Raw genomic sequence first — 24653 nt, forward strand, 5'->3', positions numbered from 1 at the left:
CTCCTTCACTCAAGAATTGCCTTAACTTGTTTAACATTCCTTAAATAGGAACTGGAGAGCATTTAGTGAAGTGGCAGAGAGTAGAGCCTCTCAGGTCCTGCCTGTACGTTAAGCATAAATGTGATAGGGTCCTTTTCAATATGAAGTTCTCTTTCATTTATTAGGTTTGCCTTAAAAATATATAATTTTTTCCCTTTATCCACTTATTGATGTATAAATAACAGGTGGGTTCCTTTCTCCTTAGTTTTGTATTAAAAATTCCCCTGCCTTAAATGAGTTCACTACTGTATGTACTCAGGCACCTGTGAAGACAGCCATGTTTGTTTCAGGGATTAGTTTCCTTTATTCGCTCAGGCATATTTGCAGACGTCTAAGAAAGAGCTCCTTCCTTTACGTAAAACGTTACTGTTTTTTAGGATTTTTTTCTTCTTAAGAATGATTTTATATTATTCTTTCAGACACGTCACATGCGAAGATAGCTATTGGAGGGTGCTTCCCTTCTTAAAGTGTTACTTTTTTATTATTATTAACGCAACCCTAGTACAAAAGACAACAAAGGAGAAAGTTTAGGATACCATAAAATAGATAAATTAGTTAGGGGAACACAAAAACAGATTGGATTAAAATATTAAACGGTTGAGTAGAATACCTAGGTGAATAAAGAAAATAATTAAATCCCAACTGAAGTAACTTTATTTAACGAGACCTAACTTCCGTACGTCCTCTCATTCATTGTGCAAATAATAATATGTGAGTTATACGACTGTGCCGGAAGAAAGTTATGATTGTTACCACATAAGACGTATTTTAAGCAGCAAGTCAGTATTTTTAGAAGTAGGAAAAAGAGACAAATGCAAACTGTTTTCTGTGACGAGCAATCGGGACGCGGTTCTGCACTTATTCATTCTGGCATAATGTACAGTAATGCAAAAATGCTGAATTTTTTCCATGTAAATACTCATTCAAGTTATTCTCAACGTGCTATTTGGTTCTTTGGTTGAGGGAAGACAAACTACTGATTATATTAAATAAAATTTTTTATTACAATTTTATTGTTAACTAAACTGTAAACTTCATATCCACAAATGCAAATTCTCTAATGTAAAACCTGACTCCAAAGAGCTCCAAATGAAATCAAATACACTGTTACCATCCAAGACTTCACAAAAGAAGTAATATGTTAAGACAGCTATTCCAAGGTCCTTCATGTCTTGCGTTACGTCGTTGCTTCGCTTCAGTGATTGTTTTCGTTTATTCGCTCAGGCATATGCTCAGACAGCAATGGGTTGGGTCCTTCCTCCATATAAAGTGTTACCTCATTGCTTCTATTCTTTCAATTGTCGGTGAAGCCGGCGCGGAGGATTAGAGAATAAGAGGGAACTAATTTGTACCAGTAAACTGCGACTTTCGAATACTTAAAATATCCCCTAAACAAAATATCTGTTCTCCCTCGTGGATATAAAGAGCATAAAGGTAAAAAACCTATAACAGCATCTTACAGATTTGAGGAATTGGCTAAGTAAACTTAAACTAGTGTCCGCTGACGATGACGGCGGAAACTGGTTGTTTACTTTAATTGTTATGGTAAATGTAGTTGTGGTTTCGCTTTCAGTGTATGAAACGTATCGCCTTCTAGCGGAGTGCTTTGTTTCGTTTTAACGAGAAGAGAGGATGAAACCGCAGAGGAACCAACTAGAAGGAAAAGGGGGGGGGGGGGTAATAATTGCTCACAAACCGCCATACTTACTGTGCTTACAGTAGGGGGGGACTCCATAAGTGTGAGCTCTAAAGGGTGAACACCAAGGAGTAGTATTTATGGGGGGGGGTGGTGCTCTATAAGGTATGGGTTCTATAGAGGTCGAGCTGGGGGTTGGGCTCTATAGGGTGATCTTTCTCAAGGAGACTGCCATGAGGGTTGGGCATAGTAAAGGGTGAGCCTAGTGAGAATTGCGCTTCATAAAGGTCAAGCCCTATGGAAAGTAGGCTCTTTAAAGGGGGAGGGGATCCCCTGAGGGGCTGGCTCTGAGAGGCTCTGTAAAGGATGAACTCATGGAGCTGGGGGAGTAGGCTAAATAAAAGGTGAGCTTTTTAGGGTATAGGCTCTATGGGTGAGCTGTATAAAAAGTGAGCTCTCAGAGGTGGATTTAAAGGGTGAGCCCCATGGGGTTGGCCTCTGATATTGGTGGGTTCTCTGCATGTTGCACCCATACCACTTAGGTCACCACTCCCCCATCTGTGTTATGGGATGGTGTGAAGCTCCTCTAGTAACTGGGTGAGGCTCAGTTGTGTTCCTTAACTGCGGTATTGTTCTGCTGAAAGGAGTTCATTGTTGGGCTCTGCTTCACAAAGACATTGTGTGGTATGGGACTGCAGTGAGGGATGGGCTGTCTTCAGCTGTTAACGTGTCAAGGCCTTCTCCTTCAGTGGGGTTTGAATGGAAGAACATCAGCCAGATACGTTACATTCTATCCCCACGTTAGTTCCGAGAAGAACAGTGTAGTCTTGAAGCTGCCTTTGGGTTTTTTTTTTTTTTTTGGATTTACATCTGCTGTTGATGTAATCATACAGATAGGTTTCCTGATGTCTGAGGGATTCAATTTCAATGTGTGTGACCAGCTGTTTCACCCACAGATGCCTGCGGCAACGATTGGCAATAGTGCTGTTCAGTCCACCAGTCCAGATGTGGGTGCGGGGCCTGGCTCCATGACCATTCAATCATCCGGGGCCCAAACGGAGGCCATGAAGCAGGTGCTTGGTGTCATTGAAAAGAAGGTCCGCAACATGGAAAAGAAAAAGGTAACAAAATGTATATTTAAAAAAAAAAAAAAAAAAAGCAGAGGATAGGAAAATGCCCTGCAATTCATGGAGGAAGGATTGAATTTCACCTCCTCCTGTATGGAGTAAGCTTGAGCTAGGTTCTATGCCTGAATTGATACAACAAAAATGAAATGTGTAAATCACATAAGTACCTTTGTATAAAAGCCTAATATTTCTAGCTGCTTTGTAGAAAAGTACCAGCTAAATGAATAAGCTTACTGTCCTTTTTACTTGGTGTTATGATGTCAATCAGGTGAAGGAATTCCAGTTACAGAAAGGACGGTTCAAAATATCTCATTGGCGTTATTGCAAAGAAATTGATGTAAAACTTAAATTTTGGCATACTCTGAGTACAGAAACTGTATAGACAGCACTTTATTCTTTAATTGTTGAGTTAGGTTTATGCTCTGCATGGAAATCCTGTTGCGTTTTTGGTTTCTTAACACTCTAATGGACCAAGTTATCACTTAAAATTGAGTCACATTTTAGTGTTACAGCAGCTAAGGAAGTTCTAATTACAGCACATGACTGTTTTGGTATATCCCCCCTCAGGAAGTGTAGCAGAATTTAAGACATTTTCCCCACTGCTAACTTTGTATCTTTTTTGTTTAACAGTTGTGAAGAATTGGAGTTTTAGTCCTAAATTCTAGCAGCTGGAGGTCGTTGTTGGCAGGGAGCGTTCATATTGCATATGCATACTTATGTTTGTGCAGAAACACAAAACAAGTGTGGGGGGAGTACCGGTTGGAGTTTGTGTTCAGACTAAGGGTAGGGTCATGTTGGTGTACAGTACCCATGTATCCAAAGAACATGGAACACATGGGCTACCACCAAGGTTGCATTCATCTTGTAACCTATGTAATTGTATGTATTGTACTTTTTACATGGGATTTGGCAAAGTAATTTGAGCAGACAGTTACTTGCCCTGGGTATGTATGCATTCAAGATACACAGGAAAAGATGTTATACCCTGTATTTTTCCAACAGCTGTACACAAGGACCCAGTTCTACCACCAACCTGAAACCACAGAACACCCAGCACAGCCAAACATCTTCATGACCTGAGACTAAGAAACTTAACTGACTTCTCCCACCCACCAAACCAAATCTAACCCAACACCTAAACCAACCCTAACCCAACAAAAAACCAGCCATCAAACCACACTTGCCAAAGCCACTCCAACAGACCATGTCTCAACCACCAACACAAAAGACCAAACCAACCAATCAAGTCTAACAAACTCAAAACCATACTGCCAACAAACCAAGCATAACCAATCATCATCAAACCAACCCCACCAAAGCCAAGCCTAATCCACCACCACAAAAAAAAAAAAAGACCCATCCATCAAACTATCAAACCAATCCCAACAACAAAACACCAAATTGTCTAACCCACCAATACAAAAAAAAAAAAAAAAAAAAACCCTCAAACCACACCCACCAACAAACAAACTCTGACCCACCAACAAAGAACCAAACTAAAGCTAACCGACCAACCCCAACAAAGAACCAAACCAACCAGGTACCAAGTGGGCACCTCCCTTTGTCAGTGTTTCCGTTGAATTAGGCCCACGACACCTCCGGAAGGCTCAGCAGTGCAGTCTGGCGTCCCAGACGCACCCCCTTCCGCACATATTCGATACCTTTCACCCTCAACAAATACTGCAACCCCATTAACTCAACCAGTTAAACCACAGCTCCATATATACCAACTGCAAATGCACCACTCCACAAATTTAAACTATACTACTTAACAAGGCCACACCTCTTTAACACAAGCTGCCTCCCATTACTCATCGCGTCATAAGATTTCCAGCTGGAAGTCCATCTTCGCCCAAGGCCGAGATGTCTTGAGTACTTGTTGGCGTTTCTGTAGCGGTGTGGGTTTTTTACAGGATGGGGTCGCTAGCCCCATGCCCAACCCTCCTCCTTTATCTGGGCTTGGGACCCCGAAGGAATCCCTCGGCGGAGTTCATTACTCACCACCTGCCACCAATTTTCCATCACTACACACCTCCCTCCAACCTGTAACCCCCAACTACCCTGCTCTCTTTTCAACCATAACCACTGACTTGCCTTCTCAGCTGCCTCAGACAGCTCCTTCACCGCTGCCTTTAACTACTGGCCTCTCATATTGAACTCCCCCAACAATTCTATAGCTGATTTAGCCATAAACCCTCTAACAGTCTTACATGAGCCCACGGTCCCTTGCCTCTGCCACCAGATTTGTATACTTTAACAGTTTCCGCTTGTATGCCTCTCCCACAGCATCCTCGAACGGCACTGTTAACTCTACAAAGTACACAATACGCTCACCCTCCGAATATAACACCATGTCTGGATGCAGTGAAGTAATAGCAATGACCTGTGGAACCTGGAGCTGCTTGCCTACATCAGCCAACAGCTTGCAGTCCCGTGCGTTACTCCACCTACCAGGGCATGTCTGCTCTTGCGCAGTGCTATTCTCTCCTGCCCGTACAAAACCAATTGTTTTAGCTAAACTGCTAACAGGGAGAGAATTCACAGCTTGCCTCCTACTCTCAAACACACCTGCTAAACATCTAAGAACTTGATTATGGCACCAAGTACAGCGCCCCTGCCCCAAACTAACCTTACACCCTGACAAAATGTGCCTCAGCATCACCACACCGCTACACAACTTACAAGAACCAGCGCCACCTGCCCATTGCTTAACATTCTGTGGCATTGGTAGCACGTCATAAGTCGCTCCAACAATAAACTTAAGGCGACTCGCCTCCATCACCCACACATCTTGCCAGCGTAACTTCCTCCTCTCCATGCTTTCCCAGTTCACCCACTGACCTTGCTTAACTAATGCAATCGCCTTTGCACGCCTCACCTCCTCTCCTGCCCCCGGACCTACTCAACAACCAATCGCCGTTCATCTGCCTCCGGGGCAGCACTCCACAACCATCGCAAATGGCCAGAACCAAACTCTGCCTTCCCTCTCTGCACGTGCCAACCATGTCCAACAACATCAGTGCCCCTTTTGCACTCTGGACTGCATCTCTGGGGTTCCACCCCCTACCTGTCATCACTGACAGCACCACTTTCCTCATTTCATCTTTTGACTCCATTAGAGTCAGCTTTAAACCCATCTTTGCACACTTGTATTCCTCCACTAAACATGATACTGGTAGCTCCAACATGCCCTTACCATATAACGCTACACCACTTAAACAGCATGGCACTCTCAGCCACCTTCTTACTGCCATACTAATAACCCACTTGAGCTTCTCCACCTCCTGGACAGAAAACTCATATACTGTAAGCGGCCACCTAATACGTGGCAAGAGCCCGAACTGCAGACACCACAGCTTTAACTTCCCAGGGAGGAGGGATGCATCAATGCTCTTTATGCCTTCCACAACCACCTTCCTTAGTGCCACAACTTGCTCCTTATCACTTAACACAGAACTATACCATCTACCCAAACTCTTCACTGGCTTCTCCAGAATATAAGGAATTACTTCCCCATTGATACAAAAGTTCTCCTGTACCACTTTCCCACCAACAATTGAGACTCCTTGATTTACTTGGCTTAACCTTCAGCTTAGCCCACATTGAGCTTAGAGAACAAATAACGCATACAAGGAGCCGTAGCCGTAACGGTTGTCATGTCATCCATATATTCTCTAATAGGAGGTAGGGGCTTCCCATCCCGCAGCCTCTCACCACCAACAACCTATTTGGAAGCCCTTATAATAACTTCCATTGCCATTGTGAAAGCCAATGGCAAAATTGTACATCCAGCCATGATTCCAACCTGCAGCTGATGCCAAGACATTGTATGGCTTTCCGTACTTAAACAAAACTGAATGTCTGCAAATTAGGCTTTCACCAGCCTTGTAACACTTCCAGGAAGCTTAAAAAAACCAAATGCCTCCCACAGCAAACTGTGCAGAATCGACCCATAAGCATTAGCTAAATCCAAGAACACCACATGGAGATTTCTTTTCTCCTTCTTGACAGACTGAATCTGATGCCAAATCATACTGGTGTGCTCCAAGCACCCTGAGCATCCTGGAAGCCCTGCTTTCTGCACGGAGGTATCAATCAGCTTGTTGGCTTTCAAGTCTGCCACCAACCTTCTTGCCACAACACTAAAGAAAACCTTCCCTTCAACATTGAGAAGACTAATAGGCCTAAACAGGCCTACCCCAACAGCCTCCTTTTTCTTAGGAATAAAAATTCCACCTGCTCTCTGCCATGACTTGGGAATTACCCCCTTCTTCCACACAGCAGCCATCAATCCCCCCAAAAATTGTATGAATTATGATTATGAATTGTGCTTACATGGTAGGAAGTGACCTGGACAAGGTATATTTTCTTACCGAGTCAGTGTTTCCTGCTTAAAAAGTTTACACTCCCAACAGCTTCATTTATAAATATATTACAAAAATAATAGTGAAAATGAAAGTTATGCTAAAATGACATGGAAAAAATTTCCTAGTTGTATAAGTGGTTAAATAATTGTAAATTCCTTTGTATACAAACATAACATTACAATTAATACATTTCATTTCAGTAATACATTTCAAGTCACTTATTAAAACAAGTTGCTTTAAAATAATCACCTAAATGCATAATAAATAGTACTAAATTATGCAGTAAGAATATCCTGTGGTATAAATGACTGATACACTATGAATTCTTTTGGTGAAATGCATTATTATATAATAATAAATAATAATACCAAGTAAACACCAGCATCTGGTAGGTCAGTCCCTCCTAAAAACACAGCATGTCTTTCCTTTTCCTGAATATTATTGTTAGCCTTCCCCAACATATGAATAGCTGTATTAAATTACTGAATATCTAAGTTTAATCAGTACAGTGTTGCACTGTTCCCACAGAGCAAACTTGATGACTACCAGGCAAAGAAGAACAAGGGAGAACGCCTCAACCAGGACCAGCTGGTGGGTAAAACGGTTTCTGAAGCATGAATCAAAAGTTTATGAAGAACAGAAGTCCTCTTAACTTTTTTTTTTTTTGTTCCGTTCCTATGTGAAGGAAGCTTTGTCCAAGTTCCAGGAAGTGCTGAATAACTTGGAGTTTGCTCGGGAGTTGCAGAAGAGCCTTTTGGCGTTAGGTGTAGATGTAAGTAAAATTCTGTAGACAATCGGTTAGCCCATCGTTAACGACAGAAGCTTTTCACATCTTCCTCATCTTTTTTGCCTTTTTTTTTTTTTTATAATTAAACTGACTTCACATCTTCTACATGTGTTTCTTCATGACTATTACTGTGGTGTTCCTGGTTGGCACTCTTGTAGCTCACCTATGGATGCAGTAGCTTTATGTGGTGCTGTACAGTAATGGACCCTCATCCCTACAGATCCAGAAAGCAGTCAAGAAGGCTGCACGAAGAGAGCAGCTGCAGCGGGAAGAAGCTGAGCAGAAGCGCCTAAAGTCACTGCTGGAGGTGCAGTTTGTCCTGGACAGGTTGACGGAGGAGTCTGTGCGGCAGGACATAAAAGAGAATGCTGGCGGTTCCCCCCTGCTCACAGACACAGAGCTTACCAACCTCGACAACTTTTGCAAGCTAGTGGGACCAGAGCGTAACCAGAACATCAGGTCAGAGAACATGGCTTGTATTTGCTTAAACGGCTGAGGACAGAAACTGTAGGAAGAAGGGCTTGTAGCCATTGACAGACTACACATCCATCCATTCATCTGTCCATTGTCAACAAGTGCTTGTTCAGTGCTGGGTCGTAGTGATCCAGAGCCTATTTCAGAAACATGCGGAACAAGGTTGGGTACGCATTTGACAGGAACAGTCCATCGTAGAGAAATGACGCACACTCGTTCTGTCACATGTACACACACTATAGGCAATTTAGAATCACAGTTTCACCTGAAACTCATGTCATTAGACTGGGAGGAAACCAGAGCACCAAGTGGAAACCCACAGATACACAAGGAGACAATGCAAACTTCGCACAGGCTGAGCCGGCTTCAAACCCACATCCAAACCTGCAGTAAAGGAGATACCTGCTGCATTAATGTGCAACCCCTCAAACTGCACATGACATGAAAATGAAACATGCATAACAGATTGAGGAAATATTTAGTTGAAATAGAGGTTTATGTGTGCGATGCTTTATGAATGTTTGGACCTGAAATTTGTTTGGCAAAGAGAAAAATGACATGGAATAACAAGGAGCAACATATTTCTGTTTGACAGGCTGACTGACCAGTATGAGGAGGCATCTGTACACTTGTGGGAGCTGCTGGAGGGGCGGGACAAGGAGGTGGTGGGAACCACATGTAAGTAGAGCGATGATCAGTCAACAGCCAGTGTTAGTTGGCGGAGGAGAGGATGTAGTGTGGTTCCCCTGAAGTATGAAACTGGGGAAAATATAACTGCTGTAAGATGGGAAGTCAAGGGAAGCCTCTTTGTTGCAAACTTAGGTCATGTTTTAAAAAGGAAATTTGGCAAACTGGATGGAATTTTTTTGGCTGAGCAGTTTAAGAATCCCACATTGTCAGCATCCTCTAAATCCATAATTAGTCATAGTGTTCAAGTGTAGTACTAGCAGCATTAGATGTTATTCTTCTGTGGGAGTGTCTTATGAGTGTCTCCCCTTTCTGTAGACAAGGCACTGAAGGAGAACTTGGACAAGGTGTTGTCAAGTGGGTATTTCGACAGAGCCCCCTCTCACCACAATGGAGTGTGTGAGGAGGTAGAACAGGAAGCACCAGCACTGGGAGTCAAGGCCGAAACAGAGGAGCAGTCACCAGAAGCAGGTAAGCTCCACGTCACCTGTCATACTGCACTTCTGGAGGTGTGGAAGTGGTCTCAGTCTTAGAGGTTTAAAGACTTTTCTTTTTTTGCTGCAGAAGCAGAGTTCACAGAAGAGTATGCAGAGCCTGTTGAAGTGAAAAGCACAGAGGTGATTTCCCTCCCTCACTAATCAAATCAAAGTAAAAACAGTCATAAGCTTAAGATGCATTTAAATAAATGAATGCTAAATGGTAAAACTGAACTTTGGTTGCATATTGGATAAATTAATTGATACACACCAGTACTAATGGTGGCTACATCCAGTGCTTTTTTGTGACTGAATGCACTGGTATTGGGACCTTGAAAGACCTTACGCTGTTATTCATTTAGTAGATGGTTTTCTCCAAAGTGACATCTCAAAGAAAAATACAATGAGTTCATTACATCAGCAACAACTTGGGTTTTTTTTTTTTTTTTTGGTCAAGGCTTAGAAGTTGCAGAACAAAATTTACTTTCTGTTCATGGTTCATTGAAACTTCTAGGCCAAAACATAGTGGTTTGAAGGCTGTTGCTCGGTGTTGATACATGGTTATTGGAGGATGATCCACCCCATGGTCCAACAGCAAGGAATGTAGGTGGTAGATTGTGTTTTAAAAAACCAGACAAAATTTGCAATCTTCTGCAATAGGAACTATGAGTGGTGAACGTTGTATTGTATTTGAGATGATTAACTTTAGAGGACATATTTGGGGGGGGAATGTTGGTTAACTTTTGATTGAAATGCTTACCAGCACATTTCTATCTACAAAAAAGCACCGGGTGTATCTAATATGTTTCAAATGTATGTCCATGCAATTTAAAATAACAGCATCAGAGTTTTCACGTCAGTGTTGCATTTTTGCAGTTTGTAAACCAGCAGTTCATTTCAGAAGCTGCTTACAGTGGCAGTGCCAAAGAACACGGGGACGAGTGGAATACGGAGTCAGAGGTACCCTCCATTTTTCTGTTAGCGAAAGTTTTTCGATGCACTGGCATTACTGATCCCTTTTTAGTATCAACAGCTGTACAATATTACTGAAAAAGTGTTTCCATTAAATTACTTTTGAAAACTAAACTGGTTTTTATATGAGCATTTATAAATGCAAAGTGAGCCCCTTGGTTACTGGCTCCTGTTATCTCTGTGATTGGCAACATGTATAATAGTGGTTAGCATAGTCAGCTTGTAGTCTCAAGGTCCTGGTTCAAATCCACACTCCTGCTGTACTATTCTTGATCAAGGTACTTATCCTGAATTGATGCAATTAAACACCCTGCTCATTAAGAGAGCAAATCTTGTAAACTTATTAACATTGTAATTTGCCTTTGATAAATGAGTCAGATAAAATAATAAATGGGTGAATCATGAGAAGTAAGCCTGATTATTTTCTTTGGGAGTCTGTAGCCCTTTGCAGATGACTTGGTTTCCTGCTGCGCACCACAGTGGCTGATTGACTTTCCTCCCTGTAGGCAGCGAATGCCGTCCCACAGCAGCTGCCCACACAGGCGACCCTCCCCACTACAGTCTCCGAACCCCACGTGCTGACTCAGGCTGCGCCCTCATTGCCTGTGGACCCTATAGTCAGGAAGCAGGCTGTGCAGGACCTCATGGCACAGATGCAGGGGCCATACAACTTCATGCAGGTGGGGCCCAGGTGCTGTCAACCCATCCTCATCTCCCATGCTGTCCCATAGTGGTGTGTTCCCCTGTCGTGACAGTTCGTGTCCTCTGCAGGACTCCATGCTGGAGTTTGATGGCCAGGCATTAGACCCTGCAATTGTGTCCGCCCAGCCCATGAAGCCTGTTCAGAACATGGATCTCCCACATTTGGTTTGCCCCCCAGGTAGCTGCTGAATCTGTTCCGTCAGTGTGCTTTTAGACAAACTGCTTTTACTGTCTCTTTCCCCTGTCATTTGCAACTGATACCTTTAATAAAGGTGTGAGAACAGTAACTTCCTTGCTTCAAGTGTTTCAGTACTTTCCATTTAAAATTTTTTGTTTCTGTCCTTTTTTTGCAGTTCATACAGAATCCCGACTCACACAAGCCAACACAGTTCCTGTACAGCCTGAAACCACACAGGTAAGCAGGCTCTTGAGGCATTTTCCTTTTATGTGTATCGGTTGTTTGTCACAGGAAATCACACCAGCGGTGGACTTCTTTCCAGGTCCCAATGTTCTCCACATCTGAAGCCTATTCTACAGCACAACCCTTGTACCAGGCACCCCCTGCAACAGAACCCCGACCACAGGCAGACCCTATCAACCCCATTCAGGTAAGCACAACAGTTTGGTGTTTGTATTGGGCCTGAAGCAGTGCAGGTGTTTGTGTGTGTGCATGGGTGAGTGAGTGAGAGACAGCAATCCTCCAAGACTTTGTTGTAAACTCACAATACCAAACCCCCAGGTGTTCCAGCCTGTGTCAAAACCACGACATGGCGGCGGCATCAACGTCAATGCTGCCCCGTTCCAGTCCATGCAGACAGTAGGTGCCATACTTGTTTCCTCTTAGAACAAGGCCTGGGATGTTTGAATTTATACTTCGTGTAACTGCAAGGCCAACATCCCTATACCTGTGTAGTAACTTCTCTGGATTTAGTTTCAGGTTGTAAGCCTGAAATCTTGCTTATTTACTAATAAGCTCTGTTTAACTGTGAAGAATAAAAAATGGTGTTCCATCATTAGGTAACATGTGGCATATCCAAAGCAAAACTGAGCAATCTAATCACAAATGCCCATGTTTATCAACAATTACACTTATCAGGTAATAACCTGAATCCTCAGACATTACAAGTTATACAAGCTTACACCTGTGTTAAGCTTTATTCCTTCTAGCATGAACCCCAGCTAACTAATGGAAAGACATCTCACCCTTTGGCCTTCAAGGTGTTCAACATGAATGCACCTGTCCCCCCGGGAAATGAGGGTGAACCCTTGAAGCAGCCCAGCCAGTTTCAGAGTTCCTACAACCAGGGCTTCGGCAGCCAGACGCCGCGCACAGCAGATCAGTCTGAACTGCAGCAGGAGCAGCTGCAGTCCGGTGAGGAGTGTGGGAGGGTCAGAGCCAGGAATGGCTGGAGTGGCTTTAAATGTTCTTCATAATGGTGAACTTATCACATTGACGATTGCTGTACTATGCTTTGTAGTGAAAGCCAAACAGTTGGTTTTAAAAGGTTTGATGTGCAATGTTGACCTTGAGCCTACATGACCTCCTTGGATCTCTGCAGTAACTAGTGTTGCCAAGACAACAATTCAGAAAAGCTGATATTCCTCCACATATCATGTTAGTCATAACTTTATTAAATACATTTATGTTGTGCTCATAACTTGTCTGGTGCAGTGTGAGACAGCTTCTTTACGAACAAGCTCCATTCTCAAGGTTTCTCAGAGGCTTTCTTATTACATAATAAATCCAAGACTAGCTGTAAACAAATAAGGGCTCGATATACCGTGATGTACTCCTCCACCGAATAGTGGAAGTGTAGCCTTTGGTATGTAGTAGTGGTTTTAGGGATTTTTACACTTTAATGTATTCATACCCTCACTGTTCCTTCTAGTTGTTGGTGCCTTCCACACTCAAGACCCGACCGTTCCCACCGCAGGTCATCAGCCCATATCCCAGCAGCCTTCGCAGCAGGGTGTGGGATTCAGCCGGCCGGCCCAGTCCTTCTACACCACTCGGGCTGTGTCCCGTGGCGGACCCAGGAGCTCCAGAGGATCATTGAATGGATACAGGGGGCCCTCCAGTGGCTTCAGAGGTGCAGCACGAGTTCTGAGCATGTTAGAATCAGACCAGCACAATAATGGTGTCTGAGTAGCAAGTGCTTAATTTCCTTGATCATCATTTTGGTGGTTGAATGTGTCAACCACCACCACCCTGAGATAATACAGTTAAGGCCTTCTGAAAAGTGTAGCTGTTGTGCTGTTAGAACCTTCCTTGATGAAGTGTGACCTTTAGGCAAGGCAGAGAACCAAACTCAGAACAATTAGAGCTAGACTAAGTTGTATTTGAAGCGTATAACGACACAAATGTGGTTCCCAGGGGGATACGATGGGTATCGGCCTCCATTCCCCAACACTCCCAACAGTGGTTATGGACAAGGCCAGTTCAACACACCTCGTGACTACTCCAACAGCAGCTATCAGCGGGTAAGCACTGCCTTAGTGACACCCTTGCCTATCTCATGTCACACTATACAGTAGTAAACAGGACAGGGCAGTAGGGCATGGATTCATCAACAGGAATAACACAAGCAATGTTTACTTCCTGCTTTTTACTCTTCCCATATATTAACCCACATTTCTTGATGCTAAAACCTTGCAATGGTGGGGGGGGAAAGCAGAACTTAGTTTTGAAACACTTCACTAAACTGTTGTCCAGTTGTAGTCCAAGCTGCCCTATAGTGTCAGACTTCAGTAGACCCACGCGCCTGTGTGGAAGTGGTCATGTGTCTCCTAGGTTTTGGTACTGTCTCTCCCTCAGGAAGGCTACCAACAGAGCTACAAGCGTGGGACTGGCCAGGGAGCTAGAGGCTCCTCGCGTGGCAATGCTCAAGTGATGCGTTCCTGAAGAGCTTGTGGACTTGTTCATGTGGCCCACCTTGACCATTCAGAATGGAGAATGCATTTATACTCACCCCACATGTCCTTTTTCTAATTCCTCCCCCATCAGTGGTATACTTTCCAGTCATGAGCAGAATAAGCCTACTTTGTTTAGAAGAACTTGAGATGTTTTGTCAAAACATGTGAAGCTGGAATCTTCAGCACTGGGACTTTAAGCAAGGCTGTTTGAAATGGATTCCTGTAAACGTGAAAGATTTTCATTAATTTATTTTTTGTATAAAATAAAACAAAATCCCTGCCTGCCACTGGTGGTTCTTTTTCCTTGGAGAATTCCCTTTTGACTCACTTTGACCCTGTTCATTTGGGTTCTAAAAGCATTTATTTTTTTTCCATTTGTTACATTTTAACTGCCAGTTCCTCAACTTTGTAAAGTGATGTTGCTTCAGTTCCAATAAAGATGTTGCATTACCTTGTCAGTTTTTTTGGTCCTCGTATAGTGGATTACCTGCAGTAAAGCTCTGTGTAGTTTGCCATATCAAACTTGAGCAGTGCCACCTGTTTGACTTTCAGTACAAAGCACAATACTGCAATCCTGATTGCCATAACCAAAGATATTTAAGCCCTTAAGTTACACTTACAGAAATGACCATGTTTAGATTGGCTCATTCTCACTGAAGTGGGCAATACTATATTGCCATTTCAGGTGAACCAGCAAGGAAACAGTACACAGACTAATACTAAGGTCTTTTCCCTAGTTAAAACAAACTGTATGGGGATGGTGAAATGAAAGATTGTGGCAAGGTACCAGAAGCTGCTGGAATAGTATTGGCCAAAAGCATGCACCTATTTGTGCCATGAACATTAGTGCACAAATTGAGACGTACATCACTTTGGAGAAAAACGTTTGCTAAATGAATAAATGTAAGCATGGAGGAAAAGTCCTGTGTCTAACCCTCAGCAGCAAGGACACAAGCTACCTATAAATATTACACTGAGTAGCAGAGGAAGCCACATAAAGCCCATGAAAGTAAGTACTGGAGGCTACATGGGACATTTAGATTGCCATGGAGGATTGAGCATCACACGGAAGAAGATGTCTCTAATCAAGCATGGTTGAGGTAAAAGGCATGAAACAGGCCTGATTTCAGTATATGGCAGGGTTATGGCTAGGTGTATGTGAAGATTTTTTTTAAACCACTGCCCTCACATAACCAAGTACTTCTACTTTAAGAGCTCAGGTTCCCCACCAACCTGGGGGGAAGTAAGATATTTCTGCAAGTGAATCACCATGAAATCAGCTAGAGCTCTACTGTACAGTTTTTTTTTGCACCAGCTTGTGAGGAAAAGTAGTTCAGACTGCATCTTTAATAAAGTATCCTTGCTGACTAACTTTATTTTACTAAATGACAGTCTTAGAAGTCATAAATGCACTACCTTCAGGGACACACTACTCAGACATTCTGCAACTAGATTTAGCTCCTTAATGCCTCTGAATCATGAACCTTCACTGTGGAAAGACTTCAGCAGTAGTTTACATTCAGATATTAATACACCTCCTAAAGATATACAAATTATTGTAAACAGTAGGCAATACAAAAAGTGAACTTTAAAACCTGTGTGCCATTTCTTAAAGCCAGAGTCAAATTTCATGACACTTATACCCTCTCTAAAAGCTACTGAAAACAATAACATGGCAAAGCAAAGGGGTGAGGGTGGTTAAGAACACACCCATGGTCAGGGGACATAACATGGTCATACTCCTGCAGAGTTGGAGAAGGGTATTCCACACCTGAGGAAAGAATTTGTTCTGAAGTTGCAGCAATGACAAAGTATGACAAATACTAGTATGTTACTTCAAGTTCAGGTGCCATTATATGAATTTAACCACTTGTGGGGTCTTCAGGAGGGTCTGTTTCTAGTTCATCTAGATGCTGTCCTTCCTGGGGAAGCTGAGGAATCTGATGTGATCCATCATTGCAATTACATCCCATCACATACCTCTTGGAATATCAGTCATGCCAGCTGTTGGTGCTGCCTCTTCGGTTCTTCGTAGTGGTTCAGAAGTTCAAGCCTTCTCCTTTCAGTTTTTTCAGCCTCCTCAAGGAGCTTCTCAAATGCCTTCATATCCACCATAATTGTAGAGCTGTTCCCATTTGAGATTGGCACAGGCAGCCCTATTGGGGGAATTAGGTGTCACTCAGAGCAATGGGAAGTTATGGCGGAAAGTTATGAAAGTTGTGTATTTGTATGCTTTCCGTTCTCAGTTAATGAGTTAAGATGGTGTTAATTAGTCAATTAAACACAGCTACAAGATGTGATTTACATGGATACTTGTGGATGTTTCGGAAGCTTCCAATGCGATCTTTTGTTGCATTTCTGCGCTTTTATACTGAGTGTATCAAACAACGTCAGCTATTTTGTAATATGAATGTTACTCCCATTTATTTTCGTTGGGTCTGGCAGTGATTTACTTAATTTTAGAATCAGAATCGGAAGCTTTATTGCCAAGTATGTTCACACATACAAGGAATTTGTCTTGGTGACAGAAACTTCCACAGCACAGACAGAATGACAGTGACAAGACAGATGAGAAGATAGAGTATGTGAATAAGGGATGAAAAATATATAAAAATATGAAGTACCCAATATACAAAAATAGTCACTAGATACAAATGCAAGGGAGGGTGAGTAAGAGATATGATGTGATAAATAATTATAAATATACATAGCGTTGTGTATTGCACTGGTTTACTCTCTGGGGGGGATTTAGCTGTTCATGAGGTAGATGGCCTGAGGAAAGAAACTTTTATTGTGCCTGGCTGTCCTGGTGCAACAAAAAATACAAAAAGTAGCATTTCCTATATTGGGGGCACACTGGGTTGGCCCGAGTCCTGCCCTCGCGTGGGTCTGCAACGGATTTTCGAAACATTTTTTGTTGGCGAAGCCTTATCTGTGGAAAGACAGTGTTTTCATGAGGAGGAAGTCCTTTTCATCGTTAAAACTTATAGCATTTTAACGTTGGGAAAACAATATTAAAACGTGTGACATTAACTCGCTGCAATGCAAAAAATACGAACTTTTTTTCTGTGTTTTCTCAGGAGACGCTACCCCACAATCGCATTAGCCTCGCGATGACTTTCGTGCTTACGTGTAGCGTCACTTCCGCTAATGCTCTCGCAGTCTCGCTCTAGACTTCCTCCTTGCCTGGAACGCCATTCTGGGTCATTCTTTGACGTCACTTCCGCCTTAGGCAGTAACGTTCCAGCAGCCTCGGTTTGGCCTTCCTCTTCCTCTAGACCGCCATCATGGGTCGTATGCACGCTCCCGGGTAAGATTTGATTTTATCCTTTTACATTATTATTTTCATTGTGTAATCATATTGAAAAGCATTTCAGTGGTGCATTGATATTTTGTACCTCTATAGCCGTGGATGCGGTAGTCAAAAGTTGTACTTTGTCGCAGAAAACTACGTTTTTTGTGCCACAGGTTGAAGCGTGGCCGCGTCACGCGTGGCGAGTGTGTGATGATCACAGTGGGATCTGTAAACCATTAAAGTTCACAGTGTTTTGGTTTCAGGCATGACATGTATAGCCCTTTCTGACCGTATCGTGATATTTTCTGACTCTCTAAACTTTATCAAGTTTTAATATATAATATATATATATTATAGCCGAGTAATAAATCATTCATTGATTGTGTGGAGGACCCTCTTCCACCCAGGAGTCAGAATTAATCATAAACGTTTAAAATGTCACGTTGTTGTACTTTTACTTAAACACCTTTATAGTTCTCTAATCAATATGCAAGGAAAGCCATGTTAACAGAGAATAAAGATGTGTGTACACAATAGGTATGCATGAGTGTGTCAGGGCCTGGTGCTCTACTTGTTGCTGCACATCATGGTGGAAGGTGCAGAAAAGTGGAAGACGCACATTTCTCTCTGTATTACTGTTGCCGGCCCTAGTATTCCTCGTGATCTTATCAATAAAAGCTGACTGATGGTCTGTTTTAACATGTTCCTTGCAGAAAGGGCCTGTCTCAGTCTGCGCTGCCCTACAGACGCAGTGTCCCCACAGTAAGTCCTGAAGAACAGTAACAAATCTGCATGTGAAACATCCATATATGTTTGATGTTCCATATAGGTTTTTTTTCCTCTTTTAGTGGCTGAAACTGACATCTGATGATGTCAAAGAGCAGATCTTCAAGCTGGCAAAGAAGGGCCTGACCCCCTCTCAGATCGGTAATCGACATTTATTATTGTTATTTCTACGACCCAAATGTTTAAGGTGACTCTAATATTCAATTTACATTAGTTATAGGAGAAAGGAGGTCTTTGTTGTGGTCATCGTATTTTAATTCTTGTATGTGGAGGTGACTTTTGCTGTAGTTTTCTACCGTGTCCCCGAAGCACTGTTTTTATATATTCAGTTAAAAAAAATTGTTCTTGACTCAACTTTTTTTAAATCAGTTTTTGGTATTGTTTTTTGTACTTTCTAAGCTGAGGTGTACATGGGCGTGTCTTGTTTTCGTCATCAGTGAATTACAGTTTTTGAAATAGTTTTAAGGGGTCTGAATAATTTGAGATCTCTTTTCAGATCTGAGGGTCTGAATCTGCATTATGATGTATTCATTTTTATTTCTTTTTATTTGGCTCATGCATTATTCCAAGGTTGATTACAGGACTAAGTTGTGTTTATTTTTTAGCTAAACCAACATCTTTGAAGAGATTCCATTCAGTGTTTTTTTTTTTTTTATTTTTTATTTTTTATAAACATGGTTGACTGAATACCTACATGGACATGATGTGTGACTGGTACGAAGGAAATTGAGCATCCAGCAGATTCCAGATGCCTCTGGTGTATGTGCTCTTCCAGGTGTAATCCTGAGGGACTCCCACGGTGTGGCTCAGGTGCGCTTCGTCACAGGCAACAAGATCTTGAGGATCCTCAAGTCCAAGGGCCTGGCCCCAGACCTGCCCGAAGACCTGTACCATCTGATCAAGAAGGCTGTCGCTGTGAGGAAGCACTTGGAGCGCAACAGAAAGGTGAGGAACTCCGTCTTTGCTCTGACATTAATGCGTTTGTTGTCAGAGGAAATTTTTTCCCCCTCTACTGTATGTAATGATGAAGTGGTTCTGATGAAGCTGGTTTGTAAACCACTTCCTGTGACTAGCGGGTGATACTGTTTCCAAATCTTTTGCAGGACAAGGATGCCAAATTCCGCCTGATTCTCGTTGAGAGCAGGATCCACAGGTTGGCTCGTTACTACAAGACTAAGAGAGTACTCCCACCCAACTGGAAGTAGTAAGTACTGGGGGTATTAAGTGTGTAGTAGAAATGTAGTATTTTTACAACTGTATACATTTGTTGGTAAATCAGTGGGTGCTGTCTGGGCTTTGTCTTGTTGACACATTTTATTTTGAACATATTTGTGTCCAGAATATCATTTGGCACGTTTCATTGTCCCATTCTTTTCCTGTAAGAAATGAGATATTTCTGACGTGCTAGATGAACGTTGGAGGTAAATTAGCAGGATGGCTGCAACGTGCCGTTTCTGCCAGTCCCCTTCGCACACTCTGTACTGTCACTGAACAATGCTGTTCACTGTTGGCAGAGACAAACTGTTCTCATTGTCTTAATGCCAACACATCAGTTTGTATAGTTGATAAGAAGCTGGACTTAAAATAAAAACTCTCAAGTAATGTTGCTACCGAACCCTTTGGCAAGTCTTTTGCTTCGTATTTGTTAGTCACTTTTGGTGAGTTTGATGGACACCTAAAATATCATGCCATTTTGAAAAATATGTGTAAACAACATTCTGATGTATAAATATTTTCCCCTATTGCTTAAATAAGTCCATTAATGATTTTCTGCCGTGTTGCTGGGCTAGGCTTCAGTTCGCTGCAACCCCACTTGGGACAAGTGATTGACACTGTGTGCATGTGTGCGCCCTTTACTAATCACATTTTTCTTTGTTCCACAGCGAATCCTCCACGGCTTCTGCTCTGGTGGCATAAATGCCTTCACATTTTGGACTAATAAAACTTATTTGGATGAAAACCCATCTCGTGGTCTGTTCTGTGCACTATTCTTATGGAGCAGTTAGCGATTACTGAACTCGTTAGCTGTATCATTACAGCTACAATAAATTTATAGACATACTGACACACAAGCAGTTGAGATTTGTTGTAGAATATCTGCCTTGCTGTTCTTTTGAGTGTGAATTTAAGTTTTTTTTTTTTTGTTACATAATTTACATAAATGATTCTTTATGTCTGCATCACTTATCACTCTAGGCTGTTCATTGAATTGTTGAAACTATTATTTAAAGTTGCCTTTGATCATTGTACCAGAAGGGGGCGGTAAGTAACTACAATACATTCCCTCCAAAGAAATGTATTCTACATAGTTATAGTTTTATAGACCATAATTAGTATTTGTGTTAATTATGATATTTTATGCTTATTTATAGCATGTTACATTCTCATCAAAATTAAGATGGTTCACCTAGTGACATAGTGGTTAAAATTGCTGCCTTGGACTCAAAGAATACAGGTTTAAATCCCGCTGCCAGCTGTAGTACCCTTGACCAATGTGCTTACCCTAAAATTGCTCCAGTGAAACTACAGAGCTGTGTAAGTACCTTAATGCTGTAGGTTGCTTTGGAGAAAATTGTCAGCTAAATGTTCCGTTATTTTGTTGAAGTTGTCATGGTAGCAATGACGATGTTTTGCAATGTAATTTTGGGGAAACACTTTGGTCTACTGTGAGCTTGAACTCATTTCAAAAGAAGTGAAAGGGGGGTGGAGCTGTGTATTTTTTAGAAGTAAGGGAATTTTTCCGAAAACAAATGCTGAAGTCTGGAGAAAAGTGCAATGTTCAAATGAAGCTGCTTGGAGAGAGGTTACGGCTGATTTGTTTTTGGACGCGTGTTCAGCACTTCCACAACACCCACGTGCATTTTATTTCTACTCCTTTTCAAATGCACATGTCTACAGGGCTGAAATAAGCATGTTTTTTTTTTTTTGGTTAATCACTTCTTCATTTGGGAAGTTATGTGCTTTGAGTGTGAGGTCCCACGTTTAATTAAGCACAAAACAAACGTTTAGTCTCGTTTAGTTTGGAGCCGTCTGCCTGGTGACTTCATTGTCATGCGAGTGCTTTCGCCGAGCTGGGAATGCATTATTTACACAGAATTTACATAAAGGACAATGAGGAAATTCACTGATGTGTGTGTGTGTGTGTGTGTGTGCGTGTGCGTTCCAGAAGCTGGACTTCAGCCTGGGCCTCGCTGCAGTGCCAGTCTCTTTCAGAGCGACAGAAGAACTGCGAAACTCACAAGCAATTACGGTTGAATGTACAAGCTCTTGAAAGCTAAAAAAAAAATGAACAAAAATACATCAAAAGCTCCATCCCATCTGCTTTGGGGTTTTTACAGACAAACATGGTGAAAATATGATAAAAATGAGACACAAAACAGTCCCAAGTGACTCTACAGCACCTGGCTGCTGGGCCCACTGCAGTCCGAAAAAGGTTGTGTGTGTGTGTAGCCCGCAAGCTGTCACCCCACCCCTGCTGCCATCCCCAGTCATGATGCAGCAGCTTCCACCCCTGGAGAGCGAGGCTGCAAACGGCGGGTCACCTTGCGGCACCGAGAGCCGCTGGCAGAAGAACAGCAGCGGTCGCACCACAGGATGCCAAGTGCGTGGCGACGAGAGTTTAGCAACTGGCTCGGTGTGGCTGATCAGCATCCCGGTGTCCCACGTGATGCTGGGTTCAGGGTGCGAATCAGGAGGGGGAATATCGGTACGCTGAGGTCCCCGGGCTGTGCCACCGTGCCCTTGCTGTTCCTACAGCGGTCAGGTGTGGCGAAGTGACCTCTTGGCCGCTGCGGTGGAGAGGAGATGGAGTCCTGGCTGCTCTTAAACCGTCATCTCCATAAAGCTCTTACAGGGCTGAATTTACCCCGGTGAGGTTTGTTCTCTCTTATAGAACAAGGTGACAGATGACTGTGCTGACGTGACCATCAGACACCTCCGATAGCAGAGTCTGCGGCGGGGGGCAGCTTCCAAATATAACAATGATAGAAAAAGTCCAGCTTTAACTCACGGCTATTTTACTACGTCCTGCGATTTGCATTTTAATTAAACTTTTCAAAAGTCCCACAAGTTATGTTGACACGTGATCATTTTTAACGTTGACGTGAACCTCCTGCAAAGGTCTCCACGTCAGCTGTCGAATAACCGATACGGGCTGCCCATAGCTCCGCATTCCACCTGCTATAAATAATGAATGATTTGATTTTGCAGCAGATTAGACGCAAGTGACACCGGTCGTGCAGTTTGGCCAGAAGTCTGAATATCCTCTTCTTCACCCCGTTCGATCAGCCTGCACACGTCGACATTGAAAACGTTTATTTATTTCGTTGGCGCTTTTCTCCAGAGCGACTTAACAATGTTAAGCTACTTACAACGATTTACCCATTTATACAGATGGGTAATTTTTACTGGAGCAATTTAGGGTAAGTACCTTGCTCAAGGGTACTACAGCTAGAGGTGGGATCCGAACCTATGAGTCCACGGGCAGCAGCCTCCCTTTATGACATCGTGAAACGTGCAGCTGGAAGAAAGGTGTGTGGATAGACGCCAAAATACCGCTCAAGTCCGTCCCTCAAAAAGGAAAAATCACTTCTCATCCTCATGTCCCCCAGATAAATAAAAATAGAGCTTTATAAAGTTTACGCCCCTAGAGGGTGTTTTCTGGACAGTCGGCCGACTGCATGGCGTTTAGAACCATTGCTTTTTGCTTTGTCAAATCCTACACCCTGCTGTAGAGCCCTTTATCGAAGTAATAACTGTAAACGACTCCAGTAAAACGTCGTAAGTCGTTATATGAAGGGAAAATTCAAAGTTTGCGTTTATGAATAGATATTGAAGGTTTTTATTGGCAGGACCGAAAGCCGGCACATGCAGGAACAAAGACTTCACCCAGTCCAAAAAATGTCCATCGCAATATTGGGGGTTGGATGGGGATGAATTATGTATGCGGTGTACGTGATTTGTTCGTTCATACTTTCCATAAGCGATAAATAATCCGACTGAACTATGAGCTTTATTATGAATAAATCGGGTGAAGCCAAATCAAGGGTCGGCGATATTCAGTTCTGATCCCGAGGGACCGAAGTGGCCTTCTTCCCGAGATGTTTGCGAGGGATCCGGTCACTTATGGGATCTTTCTCTCACTGCAGTGGCACGCGTTAACTTCAAATATTTGAGAACCTCAGCACACCGCGGTAAAGGGAAGTGCCTGGGAGAATGGCTGCCATAGCAGATTTATTGCCTGTGCTGTAAGTGAACTGCTTCAGCAAACATCCTCCTGCTCAGATGGGCTGACATATGAAACATGACATGGGACATGAAGTGTGACTGTTATATGACAGATTTCATCTTCGGTGGAACACGTCTTGCATCGCGAGGGTGCTGCGTGTTTAGCCCCGCTTTATTATTATTACTTATTAATTTATCTCACACTTTTGTTCAAGGAGACTTCCAGTGACAAGTAAAGATGCAGCTACTTATTTACAGAGCAGGGTACATTTACTCACTGAGCAGATACACACACACACACACACACACACACACACACACACACACACACACACACACACACACACACACAGTATGGGAGAGTTTAGAGTCACCATTCCACCTGAACAGCATGTCTTTGAAGTGTGGGAGGAAACCAGAGCACCTGAAGGAAACCCATGTAGACATGGGGAGAACACGCAAATGCTACACAGACTGAGAGGGGATTGAACCCATGTCCTCTCGTACCAGCCAGGGCTATGAGACAGCAGCGTTATTTGCTGTGCCACCATATCTTCGTGACGAGCAGAGCTGCATGAGGGAGGATTCAAACTCAAGACCTTCCAAAAGCAAAGTTTTTCACATGTATTCAATCTGATGGGGCTGTTATGCCACTCAGAAAATTACATAACATGATATATCATGTATCATATAATACAATATATATCATATTATATTATATATATTTTATTACAGTAATCTGAGCAGTGCTGCTACATGAAATTCGGAAATTGAGAAATGGACGAGAGTGATTAAAACATCTCTTTGAATGTTCGTGATCTCACACCGGAATATAATGCACTGCGACTTCAGGGTGATGTTTGCACAGCCAGAGGGACCTGATGCCGTGTCCTACGCCATTCAGAAATGAACCAAGAGCAGGGAAAGACTGTAATATTTCCTAGGATTATTTCAGTATTAAATTACTTAATTTATATTTTTCTTCCAATTATATCGGTATTAAATGGCATTAAAGTGCAAAAACAGAAAAACAGTGGCTTTTGTCATTTTTTTTAATTTAATTAAGAAGGTTTTGTCCCACTTTGTGTTTCAAAAGAGGGGGATTTGTCCTCGGAGGGGTTTGTCTGGACCCCCCTCAAAGTGATCGAGTGAAAGGCAGCGTTCGC

The 24653-nt window shown here is 42.6% G+C and overlaps 2 protein-coding genes and 1 non-coding gene across 4 annotated transcripts; all 3 read left to right on the forward strand.

Annotated features, from left to right (window-relative positions):
* Positions 1–1295: 1295 nt before the first annotated feature.
* Positions 1296–14638, forward strand: LOC108934697 (caprin-1-like). 2 transcript variants are annotated; one of them, XM_018752738.1, is made up of 18 exons: positions 1296–1473; positions 2632–2796; positions 7698–7760; positions 7855–7941; positions 8177–8415; positions 9026–9108; positions 9436–9588; positions 9682–9734; positions 10470–10553; positions 11072–11245; positions 11337–11445; positions 11621–11682; positions 11768–11875; positions 12007–12084; positions 12486–12639; positions 13202–13357; positions 13642–13748; positions 14083–14638. In XM_018752738.1, the coding sequence occupies exons 2-18, from the start codon at positions 2632–2634 to the stop codon at positions 14167–14169; spliced, it is 1962 nt and encodes a 653-aa protein (XP_018608254.1). In that variant the 5' UTR covers positions 1296–1473; the 3' UTR covers positions 14170–14638. The 2 variants fall into 2 exon arrangements, with proteins under 2 accessions (XP_018608254.1, XP_018608253.1); XM_018752737.1 differs by having other exon boundaries at positions 1298–1473; positions 13157–13357.
* A 2778-nt stretch (positions 14639–17416) lies between these two features.
* Positions 17417–20225, forward strand: rps13 (ribosomal protein S13). Its single transcript, XM_018752529.2, has 6 exons — positions 17417–17490; positions 18189–18237; positions 18324–18402; positions 19037–19206; positions 19365–19465; positions 20145–20225. The coding sequence occupies exons 1-6, from the start codon at positions 17468–17470 to the stop codon at positions 20176–20178; spliced, it is 456 nt and encodes a 151-aa protein (XP_018608045.1). The 5' UTR covers positions 17417–17467; the 3' UTR covers positions 20179–20225.
* Positions 19610–19738, forward strand: LOC114911956 (small nucleolar RNA SNORA19). Its single transcript, XR_003798019.1, has one exon. It is a non-coding gene; the product is annotated as a small nucleolar RNA SNORA19 (small nucleolar RNA).
* Positions 20226–24653: the final 4428 nt, after the last annotated feature.

This window comes from Scleropages formosus, chromosome 11, assembly GCF_900964775.1.
Source record: "Scleropages formosus chromosome 11, fSclFor1.1, whole genome shotgun sequence".
Taxonomy (NCBI): Eukaryota; Metazoa; Chordata; class Actinopteri; order Osteoglossiformes; family Osteoglossidae; genus Scleropages; species Scleropages formosus.